Here is a 24,027-nt window from a genome sequence, read left to right as displayed (position 1 = left end):
CCCCCCCCCCGGCGCCTGAGAGGCCTTCTTGCCGGCCGCCTCCTCTCTCCCCTACGCGGCCAATGGTACGAGCCGCAGCCACTCGCGCAGGTGCGGCCGATGGGGCGAACCAACGGCGCTGCGGGGAGGGGAGGAAAGGACGAGCGGGGTGGGCGGGCACGCGCGTGCGGCGAGGAGTGATGAGAGGCGGTGGAGGCGAGAGGGTGAGGCCGGGACGGGGCTGGCAGCGGTCGCATCATCGGGCAGCGACGCCGCTGCCGCGGGAGATTGAAGTGCCCGCTCCGCCGCCGCGGGGCCAGGAGGGGGCGGCACCGGCGCTTCTCAGCCGCTGCCCGGGGGAGAGAAGCGGGCCGAGGAGGGGGCAGCGCGACCACCGCTTCATCGGTAAGCGCTGGGCAGCCGGAGGAGGCCGCGGGCCCCGAGCCCGGCCGCGTGTTGAGCGCGCCTCAGGGCGGGAAGTCTGCAGGCTGAGGGCTGCCTCGGCGCCCTTCGGCGGTACGCGGGGGGCGCGCGGAGGGAGGCCGGCCCCGGGCCGATGCGGGAGCGGGCCTCGCATCTCGGCGGCAGCGCGGGGAGCGGTGCGAGCAAGGCCCCAGCGCAGGGTGGGGGTGTGCAAGCGGCGAATCGAGTCACAAAACCCGGCCTGGTTCGAAACATTAAGTTTTGTAGCTTGAGTCAGCTTCCTGAGCTGATTCTTGTGTGGGCGCTGGGGCTGCGGTACGAGTGCGAGTTGGATGCGTTAGTGCCATTACTCGGTAATTATGATGTCTGTAACGACCAATGAGTTGTAGTTGGACTATTCTTGATGAAGCTCATACTTGAATGCTGAGGGACTTCAGCTGTCTTTTGGTGGATGTGTTTCTCTGTATGCCTTACAAATCGCTGAAGTCCCTCAGTGGGAACCTCACCTTTCTAGAAGCAGGCTCTTTCTCGTATAGCAGTATGGGGGGGGGGGAGGTCTGTGGGTCAGTACTGCTGCTTGTCCTCAGCAGTCAGTCACAAGGAGAGCAGGCTTCCTGGGGACTAACCATTACATGATGTGAATTGTCTGATTTTTTTTTTCTGCACTTTCTTATCGAAACCATGTTCTATTCTGTCACATGTGGGGTGGCCTTGTGTTTACAGGTGTGGTGGAGGGTATCTGCCATTCCTCTGGTGGGCCCTGACAGTCACAGTGTTAGAAGCTCAAATACTAGGGAAGAAAAACTTGTGAACATGTTAGCACATAGTTCTGATGCTAAATGTGACATTCTGTATGAGGAAAAATTGAATATTCTTCAGAAACTCTGTAACTGGACACTAACCTGCTTGACCTCAGAAGGATCTTGTCAAATCACTTGTCTCCTCGTAAGAACAAACTCTAGCATGCAGGAATCTGCTAGTTTTAGTTTGTGAAGTGGATGTGGCAGTGGAGCCGGTGATAGCTGCTGTTTGCTGCTCACTTCTATGAGGTGGCCTTTCCCACTTTGTGGTGAGGAGTTAGGGCTCCCTCCAGCACATAAACCTCATGCTCCCCATCTCAGGCCTCGCATCTCTGGGCTCATAGAATCATATACTTGTTTGAGTTGGAAGGGACCTTTAAAGGTCATCTAGTCCAACTCTTCCGCAGTGAGCAGGGACATCCACAGCCAGATCAGGTTGTTCAGAGACCTGTCCTGCCTGACCTTGAATGTCTCCAGGGATGGGGCATCCACCACCTCTCTGGGCAATCTGTTCCAGTGTTTCACTACCCTTATTGTAAAAAGCCTCTTCCTTATGTCCAATCTAAATGTCCTCTCTTTTAGTTTGAAACCATTTCCCCTTGTCCTATTGAAATAGACCTTCCTAAATAGTCTGTCCCCTTCTTTCTTATAGCACCCATTTAGATATTGAAAGGCCGCTCTCAGGTCTCCCTGGAGCCTTCTCTTCTCCAGGCTGAACAGCCCCAACTCTCTCAGCCTGTCCTTGTGGGGAACGTGTGACATCCCTTGGATTGCTTTTGTGGCCCTCTTCTGGACATTCTGCAATAGGTCCACATCTCTCCTGTACTGAAGACTCCACATCTGGATGCAGTACTCTAGGTGCGGCCTCGCCAGCACAGAGCAGAGGGGCAGGATCATCTCCTTCAACCTGCTGGCCACGCTTCTTTTGATACAGCGCAGGATACGGTTGGCTTTCTAAGCTGTGAGGGCATGTTGCTGGCTCCCTTTCAGCTTGACATCCCTCAGTACCCCCAGGTCCATCTTGGCAGGGCTTTGTTCAGTCCTTTTGTCTTACAGCTTGTATTGACAGTGGGGTTGCTTCCACCCAGATGCAATACCTTGCGCTTGGATTTGTTGAACCTCATGAAGTTTGCCTGTGCCCACTGCTTGAGCCTGTCTAGGGCTTTCTGGATGGTTTTGTGTCCTGCAGGTGTCATAGGGCTGTACTTGTACTAGCAGTTTCTATTCTCCTCCTCTACGGAGATTTCTTTTCTAGCTCCTCCTCCTCACAGAAGCCCAGTTTTGCCAGTAAGGAAGTTGGATGCTGCTTATATGGAGCTGCTACAGAGTTTATTCCTGACTCAGCCAGGCTCATAGCTTCTGTTAATCCGATCAGTTATTGCTGTACTCAGTTCTCAGCTCAAGTCGTGGCCCTCCCTGGCCCTATTTCTTTTGGCTGAAAGTAACAACCGAAGTGTTCATCCCTTCTGTATTCACCACTTTCTTGCCTCAAAGTTCGTTCATTTAAGCTAAAGAGAAATTGCTCACGCTTGCTCACTGGTGCCAAGATTTCCCTTGAGGGAAGTTACACCAGCGGTGTGAAAAATAAAGGATCCTCATGTGTTTGGGAAGCTTCTTTTTGTGTCAGATGCTGTGCACCAAAATTTGTTTGTAGGGCTGGGCAAAATGTGGTCCTGCCATTGTAATAAGTGTTAGCTGCTCCTTACTGTTAACAGCAATATGCAGAGGAGCGGCGTGAGTGTGCTGAAAGCATTGATCAGAAGTAGCTTTTTAGTCTTTTCCCTTTTTAATTAAGGTGGGGGTTTGTTTGTTTGTTTTACTATACCAGTTTTACTATCTTTCTCGCACGTGTCTGGGTTTCAAACAATTATCTTCCCGTCGTCGTCTGCTGGAAAAACGCACGCAGCCGCGGGTGGGAGGGGAGGGGACCCGGCCGGGTGCCGGCTGAGCCCCCGGGGAGCGGCGGCGAGGTGCGGGCCGGGCTGCGCCCGCTCCTCCTCCGAGACTACCGCTCCCAGCAGCGCCCGGGCTGAAAGTGAAAATAAACTCCGGGCTGCGCTCCCTCCCGCCCCCCTCCTCCGCCTTCCCTCCTCGCACATGTCCTTTCTCTTTTGTTTTCCGCCCTGCAGGCCGGTTGCGCTCCGGATCCGCGGGACCGCCCGGAATCGCCGCGCTGGGAGAAGCCGGACCGGGATCCCGGCGCTGCGTTGTGCCCGCGGCCCGCGACCCGCCCCCGCTGTAAAACTTTCCCGTTTCTCTCCGCGGCTCCCACATGCGGGTTGCTAACGTGGGGCCGGCGGCTGCGCTTCCTCTCGCCGCTGCTCCTTCGGGTGCCGGCACGCCGGCGCTCCTGGGCCCTGCTTGCCGCTGCTGCCCTTCCGCGGCGCTCGGGCTGCCATGTGGGGCTAGGAGGGGCGCAGGCTGTCCCCGCGGCGCGCACCACTAAACATGGAGGCGGCGGGTAAGCCCGGCGGCGGCGAGCAGAGCCGCTGCGCCGGCGGCACGGACTCTCCCGCGGCCGCTTCCATGGACTGCTACTTGCGATCTCAGGGCTTGTACAGGAAGAAGGTTGCCAAGGATGGATCGTGTCTCTTCAGGGCCGTGGCCGAGCAGGTAACTAGTTGCTTAAAGAAAGCTATTGCACGTGAACCTGCGTTTGCTAAAATACGAACAAGCGTAGGTTATGTGCCGAGGGAAAAAAATACTGCTATCTTGGGGGGAGGGAAGTGAGGAGGTGGAGAGAGAGAAGTTTGGTGTGTGCACAGCACGTGTTACCCTGTAAGCTTTGACCTCTTACTGCTGCCTCGGAGCATTTGTCAGATCGCAGCGTTTGGGTGCAGCTGCCTTGTGTTGAGTCTGCAGGAAAATGAACTGAGTGGAAGGAGTTTAAAAGCCCTGTAATTTAGCTTCGCTTCTTCCTGTTGCGTTCCCTTCCCCCCGTTTCGTGTTACTGTTAAAGAAAAAAAGTGACAGCGTCATCTTGTCTTAAATACAAACAAACAGCAGTGGGAGCTCTGGTGCTTTGCTCTGGAGAGAAGCCTAAATGCCTGTGCTAATTATACACAGTTCACTTTTTAAAAAAATTATTATTGTTTTGGTTTTTTTTCGCCTGAATATTTTTCCCACTGAAATTTTGAGTTTGGGCAAACGCTTGCTTTGAAGGAAGAGTTTCTTCTGTTTCAAGGGAATAGTCAATGAAAATGTATTGATATTCTGTTCTTTTTTGTTGCTGTATGTAAAAGGTTTCTTCCACACTCCAGTGTATATATAGAACTTTTTTTTTTTAAAAAAAAAAACTAGTTAAATTTGTAACGTTTGATTCTTATTTTGTTAAATGGGGGATCTCTAATTCAGAGTGAGTTAATAATGTTTATTCCTAATTTTGGCCCAGTGTCTCTTGTCTTCCTGCAGAATAGTTGAACAGATGTGAATCTGGAAATGCCTTTAGGGTAGCGTGTATGGATTGCAAGAGAGACCACAGTTTAAATCAACTAGAACTTCCTTGCATTGTAGCGGAGATGGGGACAAAATTGCGTTAGCATAAATCTGAATCTACAGTGAAAGTAACGTTTCTCCAGTAGAGACTGGAACAGGAGGTAGAGTGTAGGTGTCACTGGGATGTGAGTTCCTGCCTTCCAAATCAGTGGTTGGGCAGCAGAACTAAGCCTCTTAAATCAAGGGGAAGTGACCCTGAGGTATGTTACGTTTTGTTGGATTTCCTAACAAATGCTTGTTGGTAGCTGAGTTCTTCATCCATGCCTGCTGTAGCTGGGTTTAACTAATTGAATTCCTTGCTTCAGTTGAAGGATGACAACAAATGCTACTCCTTTCACTTAATGAAAGAGAATTAGAACATAGAGTCAGATATTTCAGGTTAGTGAATGTGTGAATTCTGCAGTTACTTAATTTTGGATGCGTAGTTGAGGTAAAAGATGTTGTTAGTGAATGTCTAAGCATCTGAAATATTCTTAAAACTAAAACTAGAATATCTCTACGCCCGTATTTAGAATACAGTCACTAATTATTTATGAGCAGTTATCAAAAGTCATAAGTACTGGTCTCACTTTCTTTGATTTCTCCCCTTGGTAGGTGTTACACTCTCAGTCTCGGCATATTGATGTTAGGATGGCTTGTGTAGACTATCTTCGGAAACATAGGGAGAAGTTTGAAGCAGTAAGTATTTTTGTTTTCTTTGTGAGCATTTAGTAAAAATCTGTCTTTATTCTTTTTTCTTTTCTAAACTATGTTCTGTTTGAGAGTATTGATTGTAGCTATATACTAGTTGATTTTTTTTTTTAGAATGAGTGCCCTCTGTTTAATTGACACGTATGTGGTAGTAACTCATTTTCAGAAGCCTGGAGAAAGACCTGTGTACTGCTTAGACTGGGCAGATGTGAGTTGGGGAAGAGCGGGAACCTGTGATCATTTAAAAAAACAAAACAAAATAAAGCTCTTTAAACCTAATAAAAATCACAAAATATTCTTATTAATTGCTTTTACCATATACGAGCAATTTGTCTGATGAGGTTAGTGGATTTTGTTTCCGAGTCTGCAATTTATTACACGTTGCCACAGTGATTCCCCCACCCCTTTCCTAAACATCTGTAACAAAATTCTCCATCAACCATGGATATAAAATAACATTTTGATATTGGTTTATATGTGGCCAGTGTCATCAACTTTACAATTATAAAATCTATTTTTAGTTCTTCTTACAAAAAGAAGCGCCATAATTTATTATCGTTCTTTTGTTTTAGTGTAACACGATCTGACTTATACTCCTCTCATGGCTATCCTGGAAATATGTGAGGAGTATATGTTTCTTACTGGAGGATTATTACTTGCACCTCTTTTTCTCTGTTAAAAATTACCCGGGCACCAATCAAAAGGCAATCTTTGATACACATCGTCTCACTGAGGAAATCAGCGTGCATATATGCTGTAATTTCTGACAAAATACCCTGTACTCAAATTAACTGATTGCTGTTAGTGTTGTGGAAATCGTCAGGAAAGGTTTAAGCAAATTAGAGTGAATCTCTCCAAGAGGATGCAGTACTGGCTCACCTGTTTGTGTTTGCCAGGGCAATTGGATTTGGTTACGTCCAGTCCCTCTGGTGACTTAACAACTCTTGGATCCTTCTTCCCATTTTTTCTTTTTTCTCCCAGCAGTGGGATCCCTTTTTTTCCAGAGTTAGCCCCTTTGTTCCAAAACTGCTTCCTTAAACTTGTTTTTATGTGGTATTGTGAAGTTTTCTGAAATGCAGTCCTTCTTGGCTGTAAATGTATGCCATTTCCCCTCCTCAGTTCTGTCTTTCTCCTCCCTACTTTTAGTCTCCCTAATGTGTAAGATCTCTCTGTTTTGGGTTTTTTCCTCTGACTTGACCCAAGTGATGTGACCTCCTCTAACCACCTCAGTGGTTCTTCTGAAAAGCTTCTTTGGAAAAAAAAGTGTGTGCTTTTCAAAATAGATGTTTCATGTACAAGATTGAGGTATTTTTTATCTGTTCTTGTTTCCTGGTGTTCTTATTCTCTCAGGTACCTCGCTACAGCTCCGCTGATCTCCTTTTGCTTCCCATGTCTCTTATTATACTTTGTTTTCTGTCTATGAAACGGCATTATTGTTCACTCTACTTACCTCTTTCCCTACATCTTATTGGCTCTTTCCTCATTTTCTGCCTCAGTAGTTAAGTGCTATTGACACGTATTGGTGCTACTCAGTGAAGTTTCTCTCTGCCTGTTGTAACCATTTCAGCTTCACTTTCTGTCTCTTCTGCATTCGTCCTGCTATAACCAAAGTTTCAGGTGACTGTGTACTCAGTCTTTCATTTCATCCTCATTTTCTCTTGAAGTCTGTCTTTGATTGCTCCTGTATTCTCTTCGCTATGTTTTTTTTTTTTAAACCTCTTCTGTCAGAACTTCTGGTGCTCTTCCTTTCTTCCCTTATGCATTACCTTACGTTATTTTATTTCAACGCACCTAACGACTACTATCTATGCTGCTGTTTCACAGATCTTTTACTTCATACCTGATTGCTTCAGCTGAATTAAAAATTTTGGCCAGGCTTCTTGATGGTTTTTATGAACCATACTGTCAAGTCTGGTTCAGAATTGCTAAAGCAGAGCTTTTAGTATCATAATTCCATTCTGTTTTCCTTATTACCTTGTTTCTTAATCCCTGTGAGCAGAGAGGCTATTCTGCCTGTATCTTAAGTTCACAATGCGGGCGACTTCTTTATTTTTAACCTCCGTGGATCTAAATTTTAGCTAAATTGAGCAGACGGACTCTCAGTAGCAATTTTAAAATACAGCTCCTCTGTTGGCCAGCGTGGCTAGAAGGTGGAAGTTAACAAGTCTCTGTTACTGCAGCATCCCTCTCCATAGTGTTGACAAATGTAATTTTGTTTTCTGTGTATGTTAAGTGCAGCTGAGGGATTATATTCTTAGTTTATCACTTACGGGGTTGTCTGTTTTTTTTTGCATTCTTATACTGGAAGTAAAAGTAGTTCATTTGAAGTGATACAGAAAAGGGAAAAACTTCTTGATGATTTGCCTGTGTAAGGTACAGGTGCTGCAGAAAATGCGACCCCATTTCTGTCCAACTGCTGCCGGTTTCTTACGACAAGATACTTAAATAAGCTCACGTGTGCTCTGGTTTGTGATGCTGTGCATGACATAAACATTGATTTGACAGCATCTTTTCTACTGAATTCTTCTTTGGCTGCTGAGCTTTCTTGCTTGTTTGTGTTTGTTTCCATTGTGTGAGATCTCCAGACGCAGACGCATATGTTTGACTTTTTTTTCCCCCTTTATTACTACATAGTTTTATGTGATTGTGAGTGCTTTGTGCGCTGGGTACTTGTAGGTTTCTTGTGGTATGTTACCATTGGTACAGTTGGCCATAGGTTGGGGGAATCCATATGCTGCACTACTAAAATTAACTTTTTTTTTTTAATACAGTTCATAGAGGGGCCATTTGAAGAATATTTAAAATGTTTGGAAAATCCACAGGTATGGTAAACTTGACTTTTACTAGAAAGTAGTTCTTATCTTGATTGCTAATTTGGATTGCTTTGTTGCAAATATTTTTTACTGAGTCTAAGAGATTTTGTGTTTTTTGAATATATGGAGGCTACTCTGTAAATAGTGCCTCCCATGTTATTATGTTGGCCCATGATGTCAGAGGCGGATGTTGATTGTATGGCAGTAGAGGCTGGACCTTCCCACCAAATCCCATTACATGTTGTTGCTGTGTGACAGAAGGCAGCAGAGGGGCAGGCTGACAAAATGGTGTCTCGCATGGAAGTGAATTTGGAGCAAAGGGTTGCCCTTGAATTCCTCCATTCAGGTAAAATGGCACCCACTGACATTCGTCAATGCTTGCTGAATGTTTATGGAGACCAAACAGTGGATGTGAGGACAGTGAGGCAGTGGGTGATGTGTTTTAGCAGTGGTGGCAGTGTCAGTGGGGCACCTCCACTGGTGCAGATGTTTACAAGTGCGGAATGCAGGCTCTTGTTCATCACTGTTGAAAATAGCTAATGGTGGGGACTGTGTTGAAAAGGAGTATTTTGTACCTGAGAATTTGCTTTATCTATTAGTGTTATTGTGTTCTTTGTACCTCTTCTAGTTTCCATGGAAGTAAATAAGAGATGCTACTTTCAGAGCAACCCATGCACATATGTGTATACTCTATTGTAAAATATTTTGGGGATTTTTTTTTGTTTCTGTTTTAACATTTTGTTTTCGCAAATTGTATCCAAATTGTTCTAGCCTCTAAAAATTCCTCCCCCCCCCCCCCCCAAAAAAAAAAAAAGCTACATGACCAGCTTTTTCTTCAAGACAGCCTTGAGTAAAGCTCTGAAGACTTATGTCAGCAGCTGTCTTTTCATCACTTATGGAATATTACATACAATAGGCACAGGTTACAGGTTACTGTTACAAAAATGCTGATGCAATCAAAAACAATTTTTTTTATTTTTTAATTTCATTTAAAAATTCATCTTCTTAGTAGGGAGATAACATCTTGTATAACGTGAGGAAAAAAGAGAACTATCTAATACAACATATAAAAAGAAAACATAAGACCATCCTGGATTTTGCAAAGTGTATTTACATGCATTCCATTAACCCCTGTCCCTGCCAAAATAAAAGCATGTTGTTTTTTTTTCCTGCAGCTACAGTGTCCCTATTTAAAACAGCTGATCAGATGAGTCTTTTTTTTTTGTTGTTTTCCAGCTTTTAAAATGAATGGAGGAAGGGAGAAAAATGTTTAACCTATTCTTTTGTCTTTGCCTTTCCAATGATTTTTAATTGTATAGCACTGTTACTCAGATCATGAGGCTATATGCTATACCAAATGGTAAATTATGCCATTTTCCATTGTTTTAAGTTCTCACATTATGTACAGACCAGTTTCTACTTTGGAAAAAAAGACTCCAGCTTCTATCTCTGAACCTTACTGGAACAGCTGTTATTTCAAAAGATCTTTGAATGCAATCAAATTACTTTGGTTGAACTCCAGGCTCGGTGTCAATAGATTTATATTTGACAGTAATTACCTGCTTCTCGTTATCTACCTCGTGAAGAGGCTTAATAATTGTGTGCTTGACTGAACTTAATTTTCTTGTATTTTCTCGTTTTTTCCCCAATACAGGAATGGGTTGGACAAGTAGAAATAAGTGCCCTTTCACTTATGTACAAGTAAGACAACCTTTAAGTATGTTTTATTGATGTCAGTTCAGTTGTTTTGTTAGCTAATCAGCTGGAATACCAAAGATGGAATTGTATGTCACACTGTACTTCTCCAGAAAATTATAAATACATTTGGAAAACTGCAGCTGTCAAGGTATTAAATAGGAATTGAAAAGTGAGCTTTCAAAATGACATTTAACCCAGAGTTTGAATAACAGTTCGCATTAATATCATCCATGCCACCTCTGTGACAGAATTTTGGGTGGAGTCATGCTGTTTGTACTTTTGTTAACTTTGTATATCATCTTTTCTGTTAAAACAGCGTTTCTTCCTATTTCTGACTGAGGCTTTGATAGTAGCCCTGTTACTATGCTGTGGTCTGCACCCATTTCTTAATTGCTTTGGTTCAAATGCTCAGATGTAGATTGGTGGAATGAGTATTGTAGGCTATATGTTAGAAAGCGATTCTGGTACCTCCCCTACTGTGAAGCTGGGTAAGGCTGCCAAGTTTACTGTGGCATCTTTAATTCTCATTTCTGTGTAAATTCTCCTTTTTCCATTGTATCACTATAGACAAAATAGGGCAGCCATAGCCCGAGCTAAACTTAAGAAATGTTTTAGTGTTTGTGTCTAGACAAATGCTCCTCTTGGCAACGAACAGTTTTACTGATGCATTTTTAAGTAAATATAATCTTACATGTAAACCTTTATTTACAAAATAGCTTATTTTTTATATAAAACTATGCTGAATATCTGTAACTTCTTCATAATTTCTGTGCAAGGAAGTGAGCAATATACAGCATCTTACAGCTGTTCGTAAACCAGTTAGAAAATTCATAATTTCAAAATCCTAACTGTAAATTAATGACTCTCTTTTGTACTTTGACTCTTGATGAGGTGGTTGATAAGAGGAAAGAAACAAACTAGTTAAATATTACTTTCAGGTACTTCATTGAGCACTAAGTGCAGGAAATTGCACAAAAACCTATCATTGCTTGCATTTGATGTGTGACTGCTATACTTTGTTTTGAGAAGACTGGCTTCCATTGAAAAGGCAGTTTATAAGCTCTAGGAAAGGAGAAATGGTGATGGAGGTAGAGGGAAAGAGTCTCTTCCAGCATGCTGGCAGATTGAAGGAAAACTGAAGCGTTAGTTTCCTGTTCCACGCCAGGTAGAGAAGCCGGAGAGTTTCAGACTTCTCAGGCATAGGGTAGAAGTGCAGTATCAAAAGGTTTGGTTCCATTTCCCCTCCACAGATCTGTTACAATACTGTTTGGTTGTGTTCTAAACTTTAATTGCTTCTCTGAGGCAGGTGATTCCCTGAACTAGGAAATTATTTTCCTCCCAGAATTGCTGCTCTTCATGTGTTGAAGAAAGGTGTACTGGTTTTTTTTTTTTGAATCCGAAAGCTGCACGTGTGAATGTACATAATCACTTTGAAAGACTAATTAAACTGAAGTTTTTGTGAGCAAAGATGTTGTTGAAGTAATTGATGGAGTGCTGAGCAAAGGGAGGGCTGTGGATAAAAGAAAAAATTATTAAATCTTGACTGATTTATAGCAAAAGAGCAAGTAGCAATGACTGATAAGTCTCTTGGTTTTTAGAAAAAAAACAACAAGAAGGAGCATGTCAAGTCAGCATCCATTGTGAATTTTCCTTTGTCGCTTTATAGCCGCTTTGTTTTATGCTTTCTAATCAAATAGACCATAAAAATAATTTAAAATATAGAATTTAAATTCTAAATGCAGAATGTAAATTCTACGTTTGTTAAATTGTTGTAGCCCAGCTGCTCATTTATATTTTTAATCATCTTAAGCGTAATGAAGCAGTTGTTTCACTTCGGAAAGCAGTCATTGCTTAGGACCAACACTTATTTGGAAGAAATAAAGTTCTCTAAACCCATTTTGAGGAAGTGTGCTGGGCTGATCTGCTACACGATGAGTATTTGCCAGCACTGCACCAGCACAGTGTACTGGTTATAGGAGGACTATTGAGACCGTGTACTATACTCCAAGTCAAGGCAAATGGAAGAATATGCAAATATGTTAAGAACAGTCCAGACATCATCTTATAATGTAACAATTAAAAAAGAATTTATGTCAAAACTGTGTATGTGAAAATACTGTTAAGTTGGAACTGATAAAAATTTTACTGCTACTTCAAAAAAAGAAAAAAGACGAGGAGGGATTGACAGTTTAGCAAGAAGTTGAAATGTTTGCACTGGGAGAGAAGTAGAAATAGCTCAAATTAAGAAGTTACATATTTAAATCATTATTATCTGCATCCACGTTAAATATCTCCTGTGATGTTGTTAGCTAAGAACTGTTACAGTGCACCACAGGTTCCCATATCTGTGACAGAATGCTGTGGTGCATCACAGCAGATGTAGTATTGCACAAAAATTTCACTTGGAGTATAAGACTAATACTGGAATTGTCAAATAGAAATATTTTCTGTCCGAATGTCTTCTGAGAGAGCAAAACATTTCACAGAAGTCCTTTTTGAACTGGTGGAAGGTCCACTCATCTTCAGTATTCTTTTCTAATAGGTATTTTTTGTGGTTATAGGCATTCTTTTAACTTGGCTTGAATATTCCTGTTTTTATTGGTTGTTACGTGAAATCTTAATTACTTTTTTTTCATCCCTCAGGAAAGATTTCATAATATATCGGGAACCAAATGCTTCTCCTTCACACGTGACTGAAAATGGCTTTTCTGATAAGGTTAAAATATTAGTATTATTTTTATATGTGTGTATATATATGTATAGTGAAATCTGAATGAAGTCTACCTTAACAACTAGTAACATAAGGTTTATTATTTTACATTATTATTATAACAGTTTTATTATTCAACACAAATATTGATAAAATTCAGTTTGAACCACTTCTTTTGTACCTATTTAAGACAACTATTCTGTCAGTACATGTAGCTCATTTTAAATGGCTGCTCCATATTTGGTGTGCGGCATGTCTTAGTAGCTTAACATTCTGTGAAAATCAATTTACAACTGATGCCGACTCATAGTTATGTTGGCCTTATTTTTTTTGACTCTTGACCGATTTTTTTTTTGTTGTTGTTTAAAAGACATCCACTAAGCTTTTTGATTATTTTATTGTTATTTTGAGATCCTGAAATATAAGGAGACACATTGGTATGAGTTTGAAGGTACTGTTTATATGAGGAATAAGGTGAGAGGCAAAACCTAAAATATGTGGGTTTTTTGTATTGTAGGTATTGCTATGCTTCTCAAATGGAAACCACTATGATATTGTTTATCCCATTGAGTATTCAGAAAGGGCTGCTCTGTGCCAGTGTAAGTATTACGTTGGTTAGCTAAAAGCACGCATTTTTACTGCAAATGATAATGCCAGGTTTCAGTTAGGAGAAAGGGCTCTCTCTGAAGGTTTGTTATCGTTCTCTTGGAGCTTAATTTTCCATTTGAATTGTCAGTTATTGTGTGATTCTTCCTGTGTCGTGATTCTTGAGGCACGACTGCAAATTACCTACCCAGAGGGGAAGACTTACCTGCTTCTCTGTATCTGGATGCTCTAATATGGACAGAAAATGTTGGTGTACTGATTTTTAATGTATTGGATTGTCTTTGGTCAGCATTTGGGTTTTAATTTTGTATTTCAGATGACATTAACGAACTAGTTGTTTGTTTTAAAATTATCCTTGCATGTGTAACTTTACAGAAATCATGGGAGTTGCATATGCAAAAAATAACTGTCTATGTGAGTTATTGTTTCTCTTACCAGAGTGGAGCAATGCCCAGAGGTTCCAGCCAGGTTTGATGGGTCACTTGGCCTACAGGGATTCTGATTCTTCATGAAAGTTCTGCCTATATGCAGAGTGACAAGACTAGGGCCCAATTTGCCTGTCAGGAGATCTGATTGCTAGCAGCTTAATGCATATACATTAAACTAGTAGCTACAGGTGTTTTGACTTGTAACGACTTCACTGTTTCAGTTAATATTCCAAGGTGCTTGTTTTCATTGATTTCAAATGTCTCCACAATGGTGGTGTAAAATTTCGTTTGCCTCATCATTGATCTTGTTCTACCACTTTCTTGTCCCCTTCCCTAGCTCTTCTGTATGAGTTGCTGTATGAGAAGGTGTTTGGTACAGATGTAAAGAAAATCATAGCAGAACTTAGTGCTGTTGGTGTGGCAGAGGAAAATAATGGGAGCAGTGAATTTTCTGCTTCAGATTCAGAGGATGACAGCTACAGGTAAATGGGATTTAGAACTTGCTGTAAGGTGCATGTGGATAATACACGTTAAACAAATTTCTTGCACATAGCAGAACCTAACAAGGTTGAAAACCTTTAAGAATTAATGAGGAGAAACGAAGAGGAAGGGTTAGAACTATGGAAGAATTACACATGTAATCTTTGCGATAACTAAGGACCTAGTTCCTCTGTTTTTCCTGTAGTCTACCTTTAGGTCTGGTTATGTAATGGAATACTGCCATTGGAACATGTCCTTCTTCCCATTTAAAGCAGAAGAATCATAGAATCATAGAATGGCTTGGGTTGAAAAGGACCTCAAAGATCATCGAGTCTCAACCCCCCTGCCAAGTGCAGGGTCGCCAACCACTAGACCAGGCTGCCCAGAGCCACATCCAGCCTGGCCTTGAATGCCTCCAGGGACGGGGCATCCACAACCTCCCTGGGCAACCTGTTCCAGTGTGTCACCACACTCTGTGTGGAAAAACTTCCTCCTAATATCTAACCTAAATCTCCCCTGTCTCAGCTTAAAACCATTCCCCCTTGTCCTATCGCTATCCACCCTCACAAACAATCGATCACCCTCCTGAATCCCGTGGGAGAATTGTTAGTGTGGCACGGTAAACTCCATGAGAATTAGTAGCCTCACTCTCGTACTAGTAATGTGGGGAATCTGCTTTAGCAGAGGGGTAGACTTGTTAATCTCCAGAGGTCCCTTCCTACCCCCGTGATTCTGTGACACTGGTGGAAATCAACAGAGAGAGAATACCAAGTTTTGGGGAAGACCTTAGTTTCCTTTCTTCTTGGGGTGGGGGTAAAACCGGAGAATGTTTCCAGATAAAATACAAAGTATTTCTGTGTAGAGGAACAATTATTGTAGTTAGATGTCAGTGTGGAAACCTTATTGCCTTCTAATTTTAGAGCTTTCCTGAACTTCATGTGCGCTGGCATTATCCTCTGTCATTGAGATTCATAAGCAAATATGCTGCTAACCTCTGTAGCACACGTGTAAATGAAGGTCGTATACTCACTTAAGACTATCACACTTGATGTTTTTGATTTAAATCAGGTATCTTTGATGCGAGACCTAGTATGTATGAGTTTTCACCTGTTTAACCTCAATTACAAACATTTTGCTCTGTCTATAAAGTGTTTTTTTTTTTGTTTTGCTTGTCTTAAAGTTTATTTTATCCTGTTTCTTCACCTAGTTTTCTGGAAGTTCTTTTTCATTTTATAGATGTTAACTTTTCAGTTATGTTATTTTTAAATGAAAGCAGCTATTCTGTTGTGGGAGAATTTAATGCTGACAGTTGCCTAAAACTTCCATTGATGTCAGGGGTAGAAAAACAGAGCAAGTTAGAGTGCCTGGTTAACGAATAGATTATGACATTATTTATTTCTGATGGCTTCTTTTGCTCTGCTTTTCTTATGTAACTGCAACATTTTAGAGGAATTTTTTTCCCTTGCCACCCTCATCTTTTTTTTTTTTTTTTAAACTGATAGCTCAGTGTCTTAGTGTAAGGTAGGCTTCCGAAAACTTATACTTTAAAAATGCAATCTTAGTTTTAGCCTTATGTGGTGTAGAAATGTAGATCTTGTTTTTGACCTAGCTTTTTCATTGTAAGAGACAAAGACGTTGCATGGTATGTTTAGTGCAGAAAAGTATGAAGAGAATGGTAGCCTCAGTATTCTTATCAGCTTCCAAGACATTTCTTATTGGATTTCTAGTCCTTATTAATAATATACTGTCACTGTTCCTTCTGTACTTGCGCAGAAGTAAAGCTACAACAGCTGGTGACACAAATGGATTAAAGTCTCTTTCTGGCAGCAAGGTATTTATTTAAGATTTATTTTTCTCCTGTTAACTTGTATTCTAATTGTTTTGTTTGTTAGTGTTCACAATGTAATCTTGAATTTCTACTTGTACAAACGTGTACTATTTTAAAACCTACTTGGTCTTTTGAAAAGTAATGCTTGCTTTCATTGTGCCAAAAGATGGATAGTGTCCTTTATACTGCTGTTTATTTCTTAATTTTATTCTGGTATGGTTAAAAGAACACATTTGAATTAATTTTTCAAAGCTTTCCTATGTTTTATGTATTTTTGGGTCTTTTGTATTTTAGTTCAGAGTCTTAACGCTGTGATTTAAAAATCTGTAAGTGTAAACTTGCGCTTAATTGACCACTTCAACACTTCTTTCTGTTTTATACAGCACCTTAAGAGCAATGGAAATGCCACCCTGTTTTTGCCTAAAAAAGTTCTCAAATCACTCAATCCATCAGTTTACAGAAATGTTGAATATGATGTTTGGCAACAGTCCAAATGGGGTAAGTAACTGTGTACTTAAAGCTTCATCTTTTGCAAGCTGGTATGTAACGCGGAGCCTTTTTGAGCAGTGATGTAAATGATAGCTTCATTTTAGGCAGTGGTATTCCTCTTACGTGTCAGTGTGTGGATCGAGGTTAGGGTCTGGACTACTGCTTTTTAGTTTAACTGTATCAATAAAGTCACTCTTTTAGTGTTCTTAAACTAACAGTATGTTACTGCTAATGCATTTACAGATCAGCAAAAACAAGATTTTTCTATTGCTGCTGGTATGCAATACTCAGTTGGAGATAAATGTAAAGTAAGTAAGAGTTGTATTCTCTCATTCTCTTCTTTGAATCTTAGGCTCTTAATTTTTATTTATTTTTATATTTATTTTTCCATAGGTGCGCTTAGACCATAATGGGAAATTTTATAATGCCCATATTCAAGAGGTTTGCTCTGAGAATGGGCCGGTTGTTGTATTTGTAGAAGAGCTTGGAGCCAAGTAAGTGCTTAATTTCTTTTGGGAAGAAGTGCCAAAGCATTACTTTAGTTCAGAGTTGGTTTTAGCACGGGCACCTGCTTCTTTACTTGAAGCAGCACTACTGAAATATTTTTAAGAAACAATCCGTTAAATAAAAAGAATGAGGGGAGTTGTACAGTAATTGTCATTGCAATCTTTTTTCTTTAGTGCATTGTATTCTGTACATTACTTGTGCAGTAAATCAGTGACCATATTAGCATTATGTATTTTTTTCTTAAAAATATACATATATATATTAGTAGCATTACTTGCAGAAGCTCCAATCCTAAACAGATTATCACTTTCCTATTTAAATAATGTTGCTTGTTGTGATTAATGCCAAGATGCTAGATTTGTCGCAAACTTTTCATATTAGAAGGCTCATCAATTTGCTTAACTTCACTGTTGGTTGAGTAGCTCCACCTGATTTCAAACAAATTCCTGTTTAGGTAAGTGTAATCTCTTCACTGTATTTCAGGACTAATAAACTGTTTAAAATTGGTGATGATGGTTATTTGTTTCTTTGTTTTTTTTGGGGGGGGAGGGGCGGAGTGTGGTTCTATCCTTTATATTGTTGTTTTCAGGTGTCTTTTTGAGCTCTGCTCTAATTTTTGTGTTTCTTCTGGGGGAAAAAGTAAATGAGTGAAGTGTGATGTCTAGCTATGTCGTTCAGGAACAGGAAACGCAATCAAGGTAAATAAGGGAAGGAAGAAGAACCCCATTAATCTCATGGAATTTCCTTCTGTAAGAAAACTGAAAACTTTGCAAGAATTGAGCTGTTCTTCCTGTCTGCAGGGGAAAAGAAAATAAACTACTATAGGACATGTACATACTGTTGAATGCTGGCTAAATTCTTATTGCCTTGCAGGGGAAATTTTGAAAAAGAGAAAGAGTTCTACATATTGCTTGAGTATAATGGTAAAGAAGTAAGGACACTGAATGCGATGTTATCAAAAATGGAAAGATTCACCATTCTTAGTAAACTTGTAGTATCCCCAAGCCTGGTCTTAAATATTTTCCTTTTCCCTCTATCCTTCCTTGTTTTGTAGGCATTCTGTGTCACTGAAGAGCCTTAAACCTCTTCCACAGGCCTCTCCTATGGAGGGCTGGAACACTGTGTCAGGGAAGAAGATGAAAAAGTTTTTCCCAACGTGGGGGCAGAATGCTCAGCCTGGTAGGACTATACCTGTCTTTCTCTGCCAGAGTCTTTGTCGTATGTTTTGTCCCAAAGAGATGAAAAATAATAAATGAGTTATGTTTTGATTTCTTTATCACAGATGCAGATTGCAGAGGGCCAAAGAATCAGAGCAAGTCAATAAAACCCCAGTCAGCACTACCTCCTCGACTTCAGCATACTGTGGGAACCAGGCAGCATCAGTTCCTATGTTCTGGGCCTCAACCTCATCAGACCTCAACTGAGCAAAAAGCTTCAGGCAGGAATTCTTCCCAAGCTGTCAGGTAAAATTACAGATAACATTTTCCTCATCTTGAACTCTAGCTACACTTCTTGGAATGCCAGTTCCTGCTTCAGGTGTTTTTGACATTCTCTTTTGACACATGTTGCTGTTTAATTCCTAGGAAGTATTTTGAGTCCTTATGAATATGCATAAGCACAGGAAAAGAATTTTTTCCATTCCCAAACCTATTTCAAAATTGTTGCAATCATGAGTTTCTGCTTTCATTTTTTTATTTCTTGTATGACAGTATATCCCCTGGAAGAGTAAACTGTATTTCCCCTGTTCTTGAAACTGTATTTTCTTCTTGGAAGGTGGACATTTCTTTTTTTCTGGTTGGGGCAGGGTAATTTTGAATGGAGAACTTGAGCATAGCTAAGATCTTCCCTAAGCTTTTCTGCCTGTTAAGGAGGACTGCTGCGTATTATGAGTGATCACTTGAAGTATGAATGAGAACAGTGTTTTCCTGCATTTGTTAGTGGTGATCTTTGATTTTTCCTGCAGCAGCAGCAGAGTTTGTTTTCATTGTTGCCACTCTCTTTTTACCTTATATGAGACTTTTATTTTATATACAACTCAAACTCTTAATGGTCTGTTTCGTTACTCTTTTGTACCTTCTTTTGTAACGTCTCCTGGACTAAGTGTGCCTGGGTTGTCTTTGGAGACTGTCGCATGCAATGTTTTGAGCACCTCTTCCTTTAACCCCAATACAGAAATATCCTGAAAGGCTTAGTTAAGTAGTTTAGAAAGCTGAACCAGTGATGTTAATTTTGTGAAGTGATGCTTCGTATGTTGAAAACTGAGTTTTCTTCTATATTTACAGAAATGTCCTTTACTGATTTTTTTTTTTCTCTTGCACAGCTGTATATACCCTTATGGGGTTGCTCAGTTCTCAGAAGGCACAAAAAAACCCGCCCTGTATTTCCTTAAATTTTTTGCATATGGGTAACTGCAGAAGGCAGGAAGTGTTTTGGTATATGTAGAATCACGTACGCAGTTCTGTGTAATGACATGCTTTCTCCTTTTCTAAACCATGAATTTGTATTGCGTTCGATACTTTGATGCAATGATCCCGTTTTATTCTTTTCTTTATAGAAAAGCAGACCGTGAGAGAACTGAGGATTTTAACCATGGTGGAAGAGACAGTAATTACTTTGGCCTATCTCCAGAGGAACGCAGGGAGAAGCAGGCAATAGAAGAATCCCGTTCTCTTTATGAGATCCAGCAGAGGGATGAACAAGCTTTTCCTGCCCTATCCAATGTATGTGGTTTGTTTTTTTTTGTAATTGATTAACTCATTCTCCATACCTGTCCATGAGCTGTTAAGTAGTAATTGTTGATTTGCTGTTCTTGTGTTACGGTTAAAGGTGGTTTCTTCACCCTCACTTTGTATGTTGCAATGTGTAAATCTACAATATGTGTTCATTATGAGGCATATGATTAGTAGCTTCTTTTGTGAATAGTTAATATCCACCTTAGATAGTTCTGTAGGCACGTAAATATGGTAGAAATAGGAACTTCTGAAGCCATGGGCTTCTGTCTTGGTTTTCTTCTGGTCTTTGGAGTGCTTTACACTCTCCTATAGTTACTCACCCATTGCTTTTTTTCAAATAGTGGGATCAAATCTAATGCGAGGACAGAACTTTCTCTTAAGTTCAGTTTAATAGTGAGAAAAAGCTCATTGAAATGGCACTGTGGAGCTTGAATTGACGTCACAGACTTCTAGGTGGCTTTTTCTGATTCAGTTCACATAAAAATGTTTTATTTAGAGGTGAATTTTCTTCTTAGCCTGAGAACTTGCCTGGTGTGACAGTAATACAGGTGCTTTGTGTCAGATTTACTCTTTTTTTCTGTGGTGGAACCCAGATGGCTTTACTAGATTTGTCTGTGTCTGAGGGCAGATTGTAGCCTTTAGATTTAATGGACTGTTCTGTTGATATGTTTTTTTTTTTAAAGCGTGCTAGTCCCTATGCATCCAGGGAATAAGCAGATCCCATAGATAAAAGGATACCGTTTAAAGTAGAAATTCTTCAAGTGAAGCAGTTTTAGTTTGTTGTGTAAACTAATTACATGAATGCTTTTAAAGCAAAACTATTCAGTGAATGAAAGGGTAAATGGATCAGATACTGATGAAGACTGCTTTTCTCCTGCCTCCTTCTGCGTATTGCTGAAATAAATATACCTGTCATGAAGGCCTAATAGTGTCATATCAGATGACAGCCAAGCGTTGCTAAGCTTCTAAGATGTATTTGCATTTCTGCTTTTGTCAATTTCTTCAGAATCAGTCAGTCTGTCAGGCTGCTACACAGACTGTGGATAATCCAAAAAAGTTCTCAAACAATGAGAAAAGAAACAGCAAGTGGACAGCAGAGATGGAAGAGCAGAAAGATAAAGGTAAAAAAAAAAATTCAGATCAAGTCTTGTTTTCATTTTGTTTATTACCAGTTTCAGACTTTATTCAAGATTAAATCAGTTTAGGTAGTGAGAAGAAAATTATTATAAGTAATAGCTCTCAACTAAGCTGAGGTCAAGGTTTGTGAATGTTGCTGGGAGAAGCAGGCTCCTTGATGGGATTTTTGTAGTAAATGGCAAGAGGAATTAGGGAAATGAAAAACTAGATTATTGGAGTAAATTAGATACTATTGAAATGCTTATGAGTATAGCAGAAGGTGCTAATGGGAGAAATATTAGGAGTGCTTAACTGGAGTAAGTTAAGAGAAAAGCAAGTAAAAACAATGAATGTGATATGATGAATTATTAGCGCACAATGGTAGGGAAAGGGGAGAAAAGACTGCGGAAGAGGTGACCAAAAAAACCCACCAAAAAACCAAACCTGTTTGTGTTAGAGCTGTCATACAGTCAAAACTAGTTTGGGTTCCTCACTTAAGTGTTTAAACACACCCTAACTTCTTTGCATTGACTCCAAGCTTTTCCTCTTTGGTGAGGAGGAGGAATGTGTCAGTAATAGATGAAAGCCATAGCTGCCAGGTGGTAGTTAATCAATCTTTGCAAAATGCAGCCGATGGTATTTTATATCGATGTCCTGCCAGTGTTAGCTATGACTAAACACTGAATTTGGTCTTAGCTTCTTCTGTGTTGTTTTTCTTTTTTCTTCTTCTCTGACTAGATAAAACTCAAACTCTAGCCTTCTCTTAGAAGCTGTTCTCTTCCTGCCTTTTTTTTTTTTTTTTTTGTTCCCTTACCTCTGGTAAAAGACATTGTTGTGTATTTACGGGACGTGTGCCATTTAGTTCCTGTTAAAACATCACCCACCTTCTCAAACGGTCTAACAAGGACTGATGTTACCTGTTTTTTCCTTCCTAAAAAAACACTTTAAAACTTGTTTCATCTGTGATGCCAAAAAGAACATTTGCGTAGAGGATGCTCTTGATGGATTTAGTTGAAATGTATGGCATGTTGTCTTTTCTCTTTTTTTGTGATGGTTTTGATTCATTGCCTCTGGAACTAGGTGAAAACTTTTACAGGAATAAACAATTAGTTTCTTCTCAGTAATTTGAGATTCCTGTTGGTACTAGGGAATTTGTTGTAATTATAATCAATATTGTTTTTATTTACACTCTTGTCTAGGTGTTAGAATGATGGTGCACACAGAGCTTTTAAAAAATATGCATCTATTCAGCAGCTAGTGTTATGTGCATCAATTTAGTTGACAAGCAATGTGAAACCAACTGGAACAAAAGCTAGAACATAAAAAGCCTGTACAGATCTTATCATATGAAGATTATGCCAAGATGTTCTTCAGCAGCCTCTCCTCTCACCAATTATTTGGCGGTGCTCAAGGAGTTAAACTTTCTGCATCAGTCTGAAAACTTTCTAGATCTTTTGAATCAGTGAAACCTTCTAAACTCATGTCTTCTCTTACTATTTGAGAATATTTAATTCACTTTGATTAAAGTCATTAGAAGGGATTGAGGATGAATGATGTGTCTTTAAACTGAGAAAACAGCTTCATTTTCTTTCCTGCTTCCCTCAGGCATCACTAAAATAGTTAACAAGCACAGATTTTTAAAACAAAGAAGAACTCCTGTAAAATCTGAAACCCCAGATTTAAACTAGCTGTTCCGTTACTGCCCTAACTGGTCACTTGATATTTAGTAAAAATTGAATTCTGAAGTATTATGTGATGAGGTAGGTTTTGTTTTGAAGGTTTAACTTGGGAAAGACAAACTTTAACTGGCTTAAGTTGTGATAGCCATAAATGGTGTCATGGTTCATTTACTAGGTTATGTCTTGGTGTTACAGAGTCAAATTCCAGGCAGATCCACTTAAGTCAGAAGCTTGAGCCAAATTCATCTGAGGTAATCTCAAAGACAAGACCAAATTTTATTTTGTTTTAATGTTATTGCTTCTCTGATACATGATTATCAGATCAGTAGCTGCCTTTATAGCTGTGATTGCTGCTGCTGCTTTACAGCTTTTAGTGAAATACTTTCAAGATTTGAGGCATGTGTTGCCATCAGCTTTCCTCAGCCTCTGTCACAGATGCTTACAGACTTTCTTAACAATCTGAGTTTCCACATCTGGGCTATCAAGCTCTTCCAAATCTGGATTTGTAATTGCTTAGTACAGTCTGTACTTCTAGTACATTGGGACCGTAGAAGATTTGATGTTTGCAAATAGCTACTGCGCTAACAGACCATGATCTCTGAAGTGAAGATTTGTGGGCTCTTGTTGGCTTTTACTCTTTGCTGTCCTTTCAATGAGCAAAATGTTACGCTAATATAATAGTGATTGGATTCTTAGCCCACTTTGTATGTAGTCTGCTTTAATATTTTTGAATGCTTTTTTGAAACACAAATCTTATTATTAGACTAGCTGTGTTTGTCTATCTCTAACTTTGCTTTAGAGGAATAGTCAAGATGAGAGCTGTCCAAAAGCTACATCTCCTTTGGAACAAGTTAAAACAGATTCTCCAGCTCTTGCTGAACAAGTAAGGAACGTTTGTTTGATTTCAAAGTTTTCCAGACAGGAGACTTCAGGCAAAGGAGAGCTTTGCTACTGCCATGTATGTTTTGTAATAATGCTTTTCACTATGCAGTCACTTCTATGGTGGTAACGCTAGAATTACCTGTGTAGAGTTAGGAACCTGTTATATCTGAAGTAAAGAACTTGAAAGGACTGCTCTTGATAGAAAAGTAAAAGTATATCCTTTCTCTTCTGTGAAAGAGGATATTTCATACATATATATATATTCTAAGTTAATCGTGCTTTTCACTTCAAATTCTTTTATGTATACAACTTGATTTGTTGCTAATTGATATTTTGCTACCATGCTGGTGGCAGTCTGGACAGTATTTGAATCATGAAGCCTTTTTTTGTAGTAGTCAGACATGGTAGGGCTCACCAACAATGTGATTTAGAAAAATTTAATGTGATCTTTTTGTCTTCATAGAAGTTGACAGAATGCTTACCACGTGTAACTCCAACACCATCACCAGTCTTTTCTGAGGTGCATTTGCCCCCAACAGTGCCTTCTGTACCAGCCATTGTGCCAGCTTGGCCAAGTGAGCCAACAACCTACGGACCAGCAGGTTTGGAGAAATACTAATTTATATCAGAAACTACTTAGTTTTAACTGTCTTGCTAAATTGAAAATGCCTT

At 40.2% G+C, this 24,027-nt stretch overlaps 1 protein-coding gene across 2 annotated transcripts in view; it reads left to right on the top strand.

Moving 5' to 3' along the window:
* OTUD4 (OTU deubiquitinase 4) overlaps nucleotides 133-24,027 on the top strand; it is a 29,965-nt gene continuing 6,070 nt past the window's right edge. The window contains exons 1-19 of one of the 2 annotated variants that reach the window (XM_021395441.1): nucleotides 133-384; nucleotides 3,332-3,815; nucleotides 5,292-5,375; nucleotides 8,159-8,209; nucleotides 9,855-9,901; nucleotides 12,542-12,614; nucleotides 13,126-13,207; nucleotides 13,980-14,124; nucleotides 15,896-15,953; nucleotides 16,334-16,448; nucleotides 16,683-16,747; nucleotides 16,833-16,933; nucleotides 18,001-18,125; nucleotides 18,229-18,409; nucleotides 19,501-19,666; nucleotides 20,685-20,799; nucleotides 22,669-22,724; nucleotides 23,273-23,356; nucleotides 23,819-23,957. In XM_021395441.1, coding sequence (XP_021251116.1) covers nucleotides 3,651-3,815; nucleotides 5,292-5,375; nucleotides 8,159-8,209; nucleotides 9,855-9,901; nucleotides 12,542-12,614; nucleotides 13,126-13,207; nucleotides 13,980-14,124; nucleotides 15,896-15,953; nucleotides 16,334-16,448; nucleotides 16,683-16,747; nucleotides 16,833-16,933; nucleotides 18,001-18,125; nucleotides 18,229-18,409; nucleotides 19,501-19,666; nucleotides 20,685-20,799; nucleotides 22,669-22,724; nucleotides 23,273-23,356; nucleotides 23,819-23,957 — 1,852 coding nt within the window. In that variant the 5' untranslated portion in view covers nucleotides 133-384; nucleotides 3,332-3,650. The remainder of the gene's footprint in view (nucleotides 385-3,331; nucleotides 3,816-5,291; nucleotides 5,376-8,158; nucleotides 8,210-9,854; nucleotides 9,902-12,541; nucleotides 12,615-13,125; nucleotides 13,208-13,979; nucleotides 14,125-15,895; nucleotides 15,954-16,333; nucleotides 16,449-16,682; nucleotides 16,748-16,832; nucleotides 16,934-18,000; nucleotides 18,126-18,228; nucleotides 18,410-19,500; nucleotides 19,667-20,684; nucleotides 20,800-22,668; nucleotides 22,725-23,272; nucleotides 23,357-23,818; nucleotides 23,958-24,027) is intronic. The other variant, XM_021395442.1, reaches the window with a different exon arrangement.

This window comes from Numida meleagris, chromosome 4 (assembly GCF_002078875.1).
Source record: "Numida meleagris isolate 19003 breed g44 Domestic line chromosome 4, NumMel1.0, whole genome shotgun sequence".
Lineage (NCBI taxonomy): Eukaryota > Metazoa > Chordata > Aves > Galliformes > Numididae > Numida > Numida meleagris.
This window is presented reverse-complemented; position numbering and strand designations above follow the sequence as displayed.